The 13,115-nt window shown below is 35.2% G+C and overlaps 1 protein-coding gene across 1 annotated transcript in view; it reads right to left on the reverse strand.

Moving 5' to 3' along the window:
* Positions 1-138: 138 nt before the first annotated feature.
* LOC137769993 (FRAS1-related extracellular matrix protein 1-like) overlaps positions 139-13,115 on the reverse strand; it is a 40,183-nt gene continuing 27,206 nt past the window's right edge. The window contains exons 8-13 of the mRNA XM_068552276.1: positions 12,788-12,835; positions 12,351-12,515; positions 12,038-12,166; positions 11,488-11,600; positions 3,045-3,130; positions 139-1,226 (exon numbers count right to left, since the gene is read on the reverse strand). Of these exons, the coding sequence (XP_068408377.1) occupies positions 1,027-1,226; positions 3,045-3,130; positions 11,488-11,600; positions 12,038-12,166; positions 12,351-12,515; positions 12,788-12,835 (741 nt within the window). The 3' untranslated portion in view covers positions 139-1,026. The remainder of the gene's footprint in view (positions 1,227-3,044; positions 3,131-11,487; positions 11,601-12,037; positions 12,167-12,350; positions 12,516-12,787; positions 12,836-13,115) is intronic.

Here is a 13,115-nt window from a genome sequence, read left to right on the forward strand (position 1 = left end):
TTTCATTAGAGAATCAGGTTAACATGGCATTTCTACAAATATTAAATATTTAAGGGCTCAAAATTGTATCAAATCCTTTCTGAGAAGATAGGCTTTCAAGAGCTCTGTTTTCAGTATTACTTTTCTTTTTTCATCAGCATAGTTCATTGGGACACTTTTGAGAAAGTCATATTTTTCTTCCATATGTTAATCATCATTCATATAGGCTTTTTATTCCAAATGTCCTTGAGAAATGCCTGTCAGTACTATAAACACGAATGAAGAGAAAGGCTCATGCTACTTCAAATCTCTCATGACCCTGTAAAGCTGGGGAAACCCAATCATTGGCTTTGGAATGGTGCATCATTCTTACTGGAAAAGGAGATCTGTCTTGTGAGTAGTGATGGGTAGACCTCTGAAGGACAGGTAGCCCCTGAATTCTTACCTGAACTAGAGCTTTGCAGATGAGTTTCCATCTGCCAGATTCTTCCATCTAAAGCCTTCCTTTTTCACCACAGAGAATTCTCCTCTTTATCCACAGCCTCTCAGCTTTCACATTTGAAAGGGCTCCAAAGGGACAAAGCAACCCTTTGCAGTTCAACCTTGATTTAATGAACTGGCAGGGTGAGCTTCCCTCAGACTGAAGTGGTAGAAGCACCTGCAATATAGATTTCAGAATGGACTCATTTGAGGTATTGGGACCAAAAACATCCAAGGACCATGAAATTCGTGTTGACTGAAATATGGAGTGAGGTCTCCAGAATAATCAAATCTTGTGCCATATAATACTTGGAGTTTTATTTTGGAAGGTACTGAGATGCAAAAATTTTATCTCTTCCTATAAAAAACAGTCATTTATCAATCTTCCTGGAACTATTTAACTGTGTTTCTTCTTTACTAGATAGAATCCTTCAAACACTATGATAAAAAAAAAAAAAAATGTACCAAGTCAGTCATGACACCCTGTTTTCTATTGAGCCATGTGCACAAATCCTGGAAATAAATAGGAAAGAAATCCCAAGTGGGCACCTGTAGGGCCAGTTACATTTAGAGTTTCCTGGAGCACATATAATTGTGAGATTTGCCCTTCTTACAGTCCTTTGTTTGCCATTTTCCTTGTCTTTGAACCAAAACACAGTTCTTGCCAGGCTTTGAATGTTGAGGAGGCCCTCTCCTCCAGTTGGTGAAGGTCACAGGTTCACCGCCAATCCACTCCCAGTGGCCAGCACGCACTTGGTCATTCAAACCTAATGTGAACCAAAGAAGTGTGCCATAGGATTTTATTACATTTACAGTTGGATATCACATCAACCTGTTATTCAAAGTTAAGTAATCACATACAAATGTAGACCTACGTTCTAAAACAAGGACTAGGACCCGGGAATCCTATAAGACACAAGTGAGAACATAAGGCTTTGGGGTCAGGCAGATTGGAATACAAATCCTAGCTCCACCACTTGCTAGTTGAACATCTTTGGACAGGTTATTTAACCTCTCTGAGTTCTCTGAGTTTTAGTTTTCTCATCTCAGAAGTGTATATCTAAATATATCTAAGTCTGTTTTGAGGATTAAAACAGATAACGCATATAAAGCTCATGACATATAAGTGTTTAATAAATGGCAATTATTATTCATAGTATCCTACAGGCAGAACTCCTATCACACTCTTGTCTATTCTTCTTCCTCACGATTTAAATGTCTCGGTTTTCATATTTGAAAGTAGCTTACTAAGTATTATTTTTAGTCTGGAGCTTAAGGTTTTTTCAATCTGCTACAGTTCTAATAAAAAGCAGCTTTTCTCAACTTGTCTCTCTACTCCCACTGGCAGTTTTTTGAAAATTACACTTCAATGTTGTAAAGCTCTTGTAATTTTTCTTAAAGAAGCATTCCTCCTCCTGTCTTTCAGAATAGAAGTAAAACTAATAGAATGAGAAAAGAATCCTCTGCAATAGGATGGCCTGGCAGCTCCCAAACCAAATTTGACTATGAAAACAGTCTTTGTTACATAGCATGTAACCCTCTCCCCACTGGTTCTCATTCTATATTTTGGGGTAGAATAAAATGAAGTATTTTTGGTTGGGAATGACTGTCTCCTCTGGACTGTTTCTTTGAATTATTGATCAGGTGATGCTATGCCCAAGAACTTTTTGGGGATAGAGCTTTGACATCAGTCATTGTGGACATAGAGAAAATTTATCTTCTAGCCTTAATTTAATACTCTCAGATGATTTCAGAATTAGACACTCACTGAGTATTACAGAGATTTTGAGAAGCCAAGAGTACATTTATTATAATTCCCTGAAATACAATACCTTTAAGGAGAGATGGTGAGAATAGTGACTTTAGTGCACCCTGAGAATTCTATTTCTAAACTGGCTTGAAAAGATTTGTATTACTGTTAAAATTGTAGAAAATATTAAAACTTCAGAAAACAAAGGATAAAATTAAGATCATCTATAATTCTTAACTGGAGATACAAAAATAATTTCTAACTTTTTGGCTTATTTCTTTTTATGTCTATACATATAAGTATATATGTATGTATATCACACATATATACACTTCTTTTTTATTCTAAATTATTTCATGCTTCATATGGCTGTAGACAGTGCTTTTTCACTTAGCACCTTGCCACAAGTGCAGTGCATTACATATTTTATATTCAATATGCATCCAACATTGAATGAATTCATAAACATAAGGCATTTTGTCATGTCTTTAATATTTGATGCCTTACAAAAGCATTAAATATTAAATATTCTTTCATATGGCTATACTATAATTTATTTCACCATCCCCTATTTACAACTGTTTCTAATTTTTTACTTTTAGAAATAACATTTTAAAAATTCTCTTACTTATAAATTGAATCACATTCCACATTATTTCTTGGAGACAGATGCCTATAAATGGAAGTATTATGTAATTAAGATGAGTTTTAAAAGACAGACTGTCTAACTGTCTAACCATTGCTTATTATTGTAAACCACAATTATTTGGCCTATGGAAGGGAGACGTTCTCTTCGCGTTCTTGCCTTCCCCCTCAGGGCAGCGCGGATACTTGCCTATCCAAAAGGGCTTTCTTCCACTGATGTCCCAAAGCCATTGCATATGCTGCCTGGAGAGGACAGTTACAAGGCTGCCCAGGTGACTAGGTGCAAACACACAAAAATGAGAGTGTCAGTGACAAGGAGTTCAACATTTCTGCTGATGTGAAATGCATAATGGAAACCAAAGATAGTTTACAATAGAAAAAAAGCTATATATTTGTAGAAAGAACTTGCCAAGATTTTAATACTCTATTTTTTTATATTAATGAGTGTCTGCAGGGTGGGGTACGTGACAGCAAAGAAAGTAATATTGTATTATAATATCTGGGCTTTAAAGCACAAATTCAATGGGTTTTAAACATCTTTTGAGAAAATCAGCAACTGCTTACTTATATAGATTAATTACTTAATGCCCAAAAATGACTCCTCTCATGGGAAGTTTATCTCTAAATGGCATAAATTTGGCAATTTCCCAGTTAATTTGACCAGTAAGGTAACCCAAACTATTCGGATAAAATTACTTGAAGCCGACATTTTGAGCTTTGCGTGTTTAGTCAAATACCCCAATATTTGTGACTCTTTCATCCCACCCAGAGAAACAGGCTCAACCTCACTGTCGAACCTTCGTATGTTGTGCAGAAGTTAAAGCACCTGTTCTTACAAATATATATATAAACATTTTCCCCAAAATATAATTCTATTTTTAATAAGTTTAAGGTATACAGCGTAATGACTTGACTTACATATATAGTGAACTTTGATTACCACGATACGTTTAGTTAACACCCATCATTTCATACAGTTACAAAAAAAAAAAAGAAAAAAAATGTTTTTCTCCTTGTGATGAGGACTCTTGGAATTTACTCTCTAAACAACTTTCAAATCTACCACACAGCAGTGTTAACAATAGTCATCATGTTATACATTACATCCCCTGTATTTATTTATAACTGGAAGTTTATGTCTTTTGATTACCTTCATCTAACTCTCCCACCCCACATCCCTCACCTCTGGTAACCACAAATCTGATCTCTTTTTCTATGACTTTTTGTTTTTAGATTCCACATGTAAGTGAGATCATATAGTATTTGTCTTTCTCTGTCTGACTTATTTCACTTAGCATAATGCCCTCAAGGTCCACTTGTGTTGTCCCAATTGGCAGGATTTCCTTATTTTTATGGCTGAATAATATTCCTGTGTGTGTGTGTGTGTGTGCAAGCGCGTGTGTACCACAACTTCTTTATCTGTTCATCTGTTGATGGGCACCTGGGTCATTTCCATGTCTTGGCTATTGTAAAAACTTCTGTTATAAACATGGGGGTGCAGATACATCTTCGACATAGTATTTTCATTCCCTTCAGACATATTCCCAGAAGAGGAATTGCTGGGTCATATGGTAGTTCAATTTTTAACTTTTGAGGGGCCTCAATACTGTTTTCCATAGTGGCTGCACCATTTTACAATCCTACCAACAGTTTACAAGGGTTTCCTTTTCTCCACATCCTTGTCAGCATTTGTTATCTCTTGTCTTTTTGATGACAGACACTCAACAGGCATAAGAATTCCTTATGAATTACTTTCGCAGCTAGCTGAATTATTCCTATAAGCAATATTTGATTCTATCTAATTCCCCAACAGTGTTCATTAAAAGCTCTTTAAAATGCTTTAAGTAGAAAGCCAATAAATAATTTTTTTTTCTTTTCTTCCTTTTCTAATACAGAAAGTCGCAAAAAAAAAAACCAAACAAACAAACAAAATCACCTTGATCTTCTTGCCTGGTTAATATCTACTGATATTTTAAAAAGCAGGAAACATAATTAGTAATACATACTTGTCACAAGTTTAGACTGTTGAATTTTTTTTCATTTTGCCTATATCTTTCCAAACTTTAGATTCATTTCTCTGCTTTTCCAGATCATGTACAGTGAACAAAATCTAACCTGTCTCTTAATGATTTTTTTCCTACTAATACAGTAGTTTAGTTTTGTATGATGCAGTGGTGACTTCTGGGCCTTCTGAGATATGTAGGCTCTTTCCCACTTCTCTGAATGTCCTCGGGCTGCCGGATTCGGGTTGTGTGACTTGGTTCTGACTTTACTACTTACTGTCAGCTCCTGTCTGACAGTTACAGCAGATATGATAGCCAATTTTTCTCCCCTCTCTCTCACATCCAATATGGTAATTCTGGTGTGCCGTGGGTTTAGAACATGGAATATGAAATGTGTATAAAATATAGACTGAGGGAGGGCTTGAGGGGCTGCTTCAGTCAATGTGGTGTATTAGACAGAGCATGGGACACCTGGGTTCTACTTCCTGCTCTGTCCCCAATTTCCTTATGGATGTAACTTCTGCCTCAATGTCTTTATCAGGAAGGAGCAGGTTTTATTCAAGGATATTTAACATCTCCTCCTGCTTTAAGATCCTTGAAACTATCTTTAAAAGATACTTTGTAAAATCCATTTTAGCTGGTCAAGTACAAGTTTGATTTCCTTTTTGATGCTATGAGAAGCAAAAAGTCCCAAAAGAGCAAGAGGGGAAAACAGCTGTGTTTAGGATAGGTAAAATGTTAGACCATAGTTATTTACAAAAAAATATTTAGGCATTTGTATGTTGATTATTTTATAAAAATTCCACTCATTTTCTTTTATACCTATATACAAATAAAATAGAGACTATTAACTATATAGATATGTATATATTATAGAGATATAAAAATAAAATATAGAGACACACACAAATAAAAATCTTTTGACAGCTCTGAAATTTGAAGGCATTCAAAGTGTAGTATTAAAAACAGAAACCTTAATTTTTTTAGTTACAGAAATAAACATCTACTTCTTTGAAACTTTTTGATTAAATATAGATGTATTTTAGACTAAATCTATAAGGATAGGTCAGCAGGGGTTCCAGACACTCCTGTGGGAAAGCAAAATGGTTTCATAGATAATGATCTATAATAATAGAATTACCAAATGTACAATGACTGCCTAAGGAAATGAGCAGATGAGATTACAGTATGTAAATTCAAGAAATACCTAATCCAGGAGTCTGGCTCCTCTGGGCTAGAAAAATAATAAAACACCAATGGGGAGGAAAGGAGACTGGAGATAAAGATTGGGTTCAGTTAGCAATCTGATTAAGGACAAAGGATAGAGTAAAATTTGCTGTTCTTCTTGAAACACAGGTGCTGTAAATGACCATATGTAAAGGACCATCAGGTAGCAAGGGAGCCTGAGGAAACATAACCTAGAATTGAAAAATGGTCCCTGAGACCAAACAAAGACACTCTAGATGCATATTAATTCTAATTATAGAATCTAAAACCATCTCCTAAAAATATTCATGAGAAGGTAAATAGCCAGGTTATAAAATGTTGAAACTATTAATTTTACATCACAGAAGGAATCGATAATTCCCAGAGGAATATTTATTTTTCAAGGGAAAGAGGTTGGAGAACTAAATGAACCTGAAAAGTAATGGGCGAAGGGAAGCAGAGAGGCCCATAGAATGAATGAAAACATGTTGAATGAAGGGTAGGTCTTGGTGTTCAGAGAAAAATTATACTGAGGAGGTGGCCTTGTCATCCAAAAATGTTCCTCTTAGAATGACTGATCCAAAAGAATGTGCAGATCTTTTATTTTTGTTTTAGTTTGCTTTTAATCTGCTGCTAGGCATTTGCTGGAATGCCTGTAACTTGTATTAACTGTTCTTGGGATAATCGTTCTTGTTGTCCTTTTGAAATAAAATGCGTATTGAAGTATACAAAAGCCATCAGGTCAAATATTCATACTCATTTTTCACTTAAAATTTGAAAATTAGAAACTTTTTATGATATTTTTAAAATCTCACACCAAATATATTTTACCTCTTACACACCCTGGAATACCGTCAGAAATGGTATTTGATAAATGCTTTAATTTCTGGACCAATATGGTAAATACATAACATGTAATTCAAAATAGTTTATATTACTGATAGATACATAATGTCACTCTCTCAAATATGATGGAAAAACTCCAGTTGCCCCCTGAAAACTTTCTCTTGCTCTGAAAGCTTTCTCAGTTTTACATCTAAAAAAAGGTCTCAGTACTACAGTTAAAACAATTCCCTGAAACCAGAGGTTTATAAAATTAACTTCACAATGATATGAAAAAATTAGTTCTGAAACTGCTTATAACATAATGTTTGATCTGCTGTATAGGATCATTAATCCTCTTGAATTAATAAGGGAGATAGAAAATTTCCATCACTATTATACTGGATTTTATAATAGTTTATTGCAGAACAAAATACCTATTTATGTATTTCTTAATGCCATCATTCTGAGATTATGATCTTCTAGGTTTTTGGTGTCAAAAAACATTTCTTATGAAATAATGGCAATTTAAGGAATAATGTTGATGTCTTCATTTTGACAACCCTGTATTAGTCGCCCAATATCTTTTTAATTTTATTGATCCATCTAATTACCCAAATCTGTTGTATTTCTGTACACTAACAACAAAATATCAGAAAGAGAAACTAAGGCAATAATCCCATTTATTATTGCATCAAAAAGAATAAAATACCTAGGAATACCTAATGAGGCAAAAGACCTGTACTTAGAGAACTATAAGATGGTGATGAAAGAAACTGAAGATGACAAACAGATGGAAACTTATACTGTGTCCTTGGATTGGAAGAATCAATATTGTTAAAATGACCATACTACCCAGACAATCTACAGATTCAATACAATCCCTATCAAATTACCAATGGTATCTTTCACAGAACTGGAACAAAAACAAAAACAAAATTAATATTTATGGAAACAAAAAACACTCTGAATAGCCAAAACAATCTTGAGAAAGAAGAATGGAGCTCGAGGAATCACGCTCCCTAACTTCAGACTATATTGCAAAGCTATAGTAATCAAAAGACTATGGTACTGGCACAAAAACAGACACATAGATCAATGCAACAGGATAGAAAGCACAGAAATAAACCCACGCACTTATGGTCAGTTAATCTACGACAAATGAGACAAGAATATACAGTGGAGAAAAGACAGTCTCTTCAATAAGTGGTGCTGGGAAAATCAGATAGCTACCTGTAAAAGAATGAAATTAGAACATCCTTTAACACCATATACAAAAATAAACTCAAAATGGATTAAATATCTAAATGTAAGACCAGATACTATAAAACTCCTAGAGAAAAACATAGGCAGAACACTCTTTCACATAAATCGCAGCAATAGTTTTTTGGATCTGTCTCCTAGAATAATGGAAACAAAAGCAAAAATAAACAAATGGGACCTAATTAAACTTAAAAGCTTTTGCATGGCAAAGGAAACCATAAACAAAATGAAAAAACAACCTACAGAATGGGAGAAAATATTTGCAAATGATGCTACTGACAGGGATTAATTTCCAAAATATACAAAGAGCTTATACAGCTCAGTATCAAAAAAAGCCAAACAACCCAATTGAAAAATGGGCAGAAACCTAAATAGACATTTCTCCAAAGAAGACATACAGATGGCCAACAGGGACATGAAAAGATGCTCAAGATTGCTAATTATTAGAGAAATGCAAATCAAAACTACAATAAGGTATCACCTCGCACTGGTTAGAATGACCATCACCAAAAAGCTCACAAATAATAAATGCTGGAGAGGGTGGGGAAAGAAGGAACCCTCTTATACTGTTAGTGGAAATGTAAATTGGTGCAGCCACTATGGAGAACAGTATGGAGGTTCCTTAAAAAACTAAAAATAGAGTTACCATATAACCCAGCAATCCCACTCCTGGGCATATATCTGGAAAAGATGAAAACTCTAATGTGAAAAGAGTCATGCACCACAGTGTTCATAGCAGCACTATTTATAATAGCAAAGACATGGAAGCATGTCTAAATGTGCATCAACAGATGAATGGATAAAGAAAAAATGGTATATATATATATATATATATATATATATATACATATATATATATATATATATAATGGAATATTACTCAGCCATAAAAAGGAATGAAATAGTGCCATTTGTAGCCACATGGATGCAACTAGAGATTATCATACTAAGTAAGACAGAGAAAGACAAATATCATATGATATCACTTATATACGGAATCTGAAAAAAAATGATACAAATGAACTTATTTACAAAACAGAAATAGACTCACAGACATAGAAAACAAACTCATGGTTACCAAAGGGGAAAAGAGGGGGGGAGGGATAAATCAGGAATTTGGGATTAACAGTTACACACTACTATATATAAAATTGATAAACAATAAGAACCTACTGTATAGCATAGGGAACTATATTCAATATTTTGTAATAACCTATAATGGACAAGAATCTGAAAAAAAGAATATAAATATATATACATATATATATATGTAACTTGCTGTACACCTGAAACATTGTAAATCAACTATACTTCCATAAAAAATAAATAAATTTTTAAAATAATATTTCTATATTCTAAAGAAAAAAATTTATCAAAAAAAGAAAATTTGTCCATTTGCTTTTTGATGGAGAAAATACACAGAATTCCTATAAATCAATAACAAGAAGACAAATGACCCAAACTACTGTTATTAAAAAGGTTACTAATGAAATTCTTGTAAGTGCTTTCTTTTAAACATATATTATTATTCCTCTTGGGTAAATACCTAGGAGTAGAATTGCTAGGTCACAGGGCAGATGCACGTAACTTTGTAAGAAACTGCAAGACAGTTCTACAAAGAGGTTGTACCATTTTACAATTCCACCAACAATAAATGAGAATTCCATTTGCTCTACAACATAGTCTTTGTGATTTTAACTATTCTAGTGGGTGTGAAGTGGTATTTTATTGTGGTTTTAATTTGCATTTCTCTGACATCTAATGGTGGTGGGCACCTTTTCATGTCCTTATTGACCAACTGTCTCTCTTTACTTGTGAAATCTCTAAGTCAATTGCTATTTTTTTTTAACATCTTTATTGGAGTATAATTGCCTTACCATGGTGTGTTAGTTTCTGCTTTAAAACAAAGTGAATCAGTTATACATATACATATGTTCCCATATCTCTTCCCTCTTGCATCTCCCTCCCTCCCACCCTCCCTATCCCACCCCTCTAGGTGGTCACAAAGCACCGAGCTGATCTCCCTGTGCTATGCGGCTGCTTCCCACTAGCTATTGGTTTTACATTTGGCAGTGTATATGCTATTTTTTAAAAATCTGGTTGTCTTTTTGTCATTGATTTGTAGGAGATGTTTATATTTTCTGGATTTGAGACCTTTATCAGATACATGATTTGAGATGAGCTTTTCCCAAATGTGGTCTGCCCTTTCATTTTCTTAATAGTGTCTTTAGATGAACATAACTTTTAAAATTTGATGAAGTGCAAATTCTGACTGATATCCACCAGCGATTTATCTAGTCTCAATTTCTAGCCATGGAACATATTAGTCTAATTGCATTGCTTTGGATAATGTCCAGGGAGGCAAAATGGAGGGTCAGGGATAGTTACATACGCATTTTTTTTTAAAAAATAAATTTATTTATTTATTTATTTATTTTTGGCTGTGTTGGGTCTTCGTTTCTGTGTGAGGGCTTTCTCTAGTTGCGGCAAGCGGGGGCCACTCTTCATCGCGGTGCGCGGGCCTTTCACTGTCGTGGCCTCTCCTGTTGCAGAGCGCAGGCTCCAGACGCGCAGGCTCAGTAGTTGTGGCTCACGGGCCTAGCTGCTCCGCAGCATGTGGGATCTTCCCAGACCAGGGCTCAAACCGGTGTCCCCTACATTGGCAGGCAGATTCTCAACCACTGCGCCACCAGGGAAGCCCTACATATGCATTTTTAAAGTCCGCCTCAGCTAGATAAATTTTGTTGTCATTATCTGACCACGAGTCACCTTTCATCGAGTGTTCTGTTATCCAATCACCCTTTGTCCAACTCGTCTGGTTTCATAATCATCAATGCCTCTTACATTGTTATAGGCCTGATGCTGTAAGACTTTTCATTGCTATATATTTTCAAATCAGTGGGCAGGAATTACTACTTAATAAATATAGAATCTGCAACACTGCTGACTCAGAGAATCTCCTTCTGACTTTCTCCAAAAGTTTAAGATAGAGAGGCTAAAAAATAGAACTGTGATATGGGGATATATGTATACGTACAGCTGATTCATTTTGTTATACAGCAGAAACTAACACAACATTGTAAAGCAATTATACTCCGATAAAGATGTTAAAAAAAAAAATAGAACTGTGGCAATGGCACAGTTTTATCATAAAAGAGCTAAGTCAAAATACATTATTAAGGTCAGCCCAAATCCATTCTGAACTACCGAACTCCCTCCAAGCTCCTAAAACAAAGCCAGGTAGATATCAGACAGTCAACGCTTGAATGAATGAAGCAACATTACAGTTCCATGAGAAAACAGAGAAACATCAATCAAATGTGAAACAGGGTTTCTTACTGTTCCCTGCAAGCTTGGGCGGCTTTGATCCAGGTGCCCTTCTGCTCTGTGATCAAGGAGTGGCAGTAGCCTAAGTGATGGTGCCACCCAGCTGGGCATGATTTATCTTCCACCTGAAAAACAGTTGTCCATGTTCACATTATAATGGTCTTTACAATCTAGAGTCTGTTCTCAGCATAGAGAGTCCTATGAGTCCCCTAAAGTGAGTAATTTTGTCACCAGAAAGGAGGTCAGCCCTAATCCCAATTCTCCACTTTGAGAAATGCAATGGCTTTTTGTGGAACACACTGGTAAAGTCAGCAGTGTTTTAATTTTACACTTTGACATTATGATAATTGAATAAAATAAGTAAACATCTTTTCAAACTGTATTGCTTAACTAACGTGTTTTGTGATTTTTAAAACACCAACTGGCCATCTTTTCCTCTTCACCTTCAAAGTGTAACAGAGCAGGCCGAGGTAGCAGGAGTGGACAGGGAACTCCCTCTCTCTCAGCTTATCATGGGACATGCTGCAAGTAAAGGTACTTGGCTGCTCGGCCTGTGTCCCACCTTGGTGTGAGGGCTCCAAGATTTCCAGGCAATTCCATTGCACTTATACAGCTTTTGGAGGCTTTCTTCAAAGTGGAAGAGTCCCTTTAATTCCAGTGTGCAGTTCTTTGGAAATGAGGGCAACCGGTCCTATGGCAAAGAAAGGTGATTTAGACTTGACTTGATGTAAGTTGATCACACTTGTACCTCTTTTAGGTCATCATTTGTTGAGTAGCATTTGTGTTGAGTCAACTATCCCCAAGCTTGAAGGCTGTTTTATGACCCAGAGCACAGCTTGTTGTAAAGTGAATAGGAAGTGAAGAGATTTTCATACCTGTTGGGGGAAGTGTGAGCCGGTTGTGGATTCCTTCTTATCTGCTTGAGGCAGTTCTGCCACTTTGATTGTCTTTTGCGGCTGACTAACAATGGATACTTTGGCCTTCCTTTTGTGAGTTGAGGAACTGTCCTCCTCCAGTTTCAGGGAAATCATTCCATGATACTTGAGGAAATCAACAAACAACAATAAAGAAAAAATAAACACCAAGAGAGCAAACAAAAACATTTGTTGCAAAAATGAGCAATCCAAAAATTGGATCAAAACAAAAAGATAAAAGGTGTATTTTTTTTCTGACCACCCAAGCCTCTAAAACAAATTTCAAAACATGTTTTTAAGAGAAATACATAAATATAACAGTTATGAAAGGTAGTTTCACTAAATATTTTGTATCCATAAATACAAGAAATTCAGCAATTCTCTCAGACTATGCTTACATTGTAGATGATGTCTGTTCCATTTCTATAAACAGAGGATGGATGGACCTGAAATCAAGAGAGAACAAAACATGAAAAAAATTGACTTGAATAATAATTAGCAGTAGGGTAAAACCCTTCCAATAAGATATTTTTAATGACTGAAAATTTTTAAAACATATGTTTTTCTTAAGATTTTCCATGCCTAAATCATTGGAATTTTTATAAAATCACTGGACCTAATGGCACTTTATCAATGTTGACTCATCTATTCTTAGTCCCAGTTAGAGAGAAAAAACATCCTTATTTTCTTGATACATCTATAGTACACAGAGGTCCAAGAAAACAC

The sequence above is a fragment of the Eschrichtius robustus genome, chromosome 10 (genome assembly GCF_028021215.1).
Source record: "Eschrichtius robustus isolate mEscRob2 chromosome 10, mEscRob2.pri, whole genome shotgun sequence".
NCBI classification, from domain to species: domain Eukaryota; kingdom Metazoa; phylum Chordata; class Mammalia; order Artiodactyla; family Eschrichtiidae; genus Eschrichtius; species Eschrichtius robustus.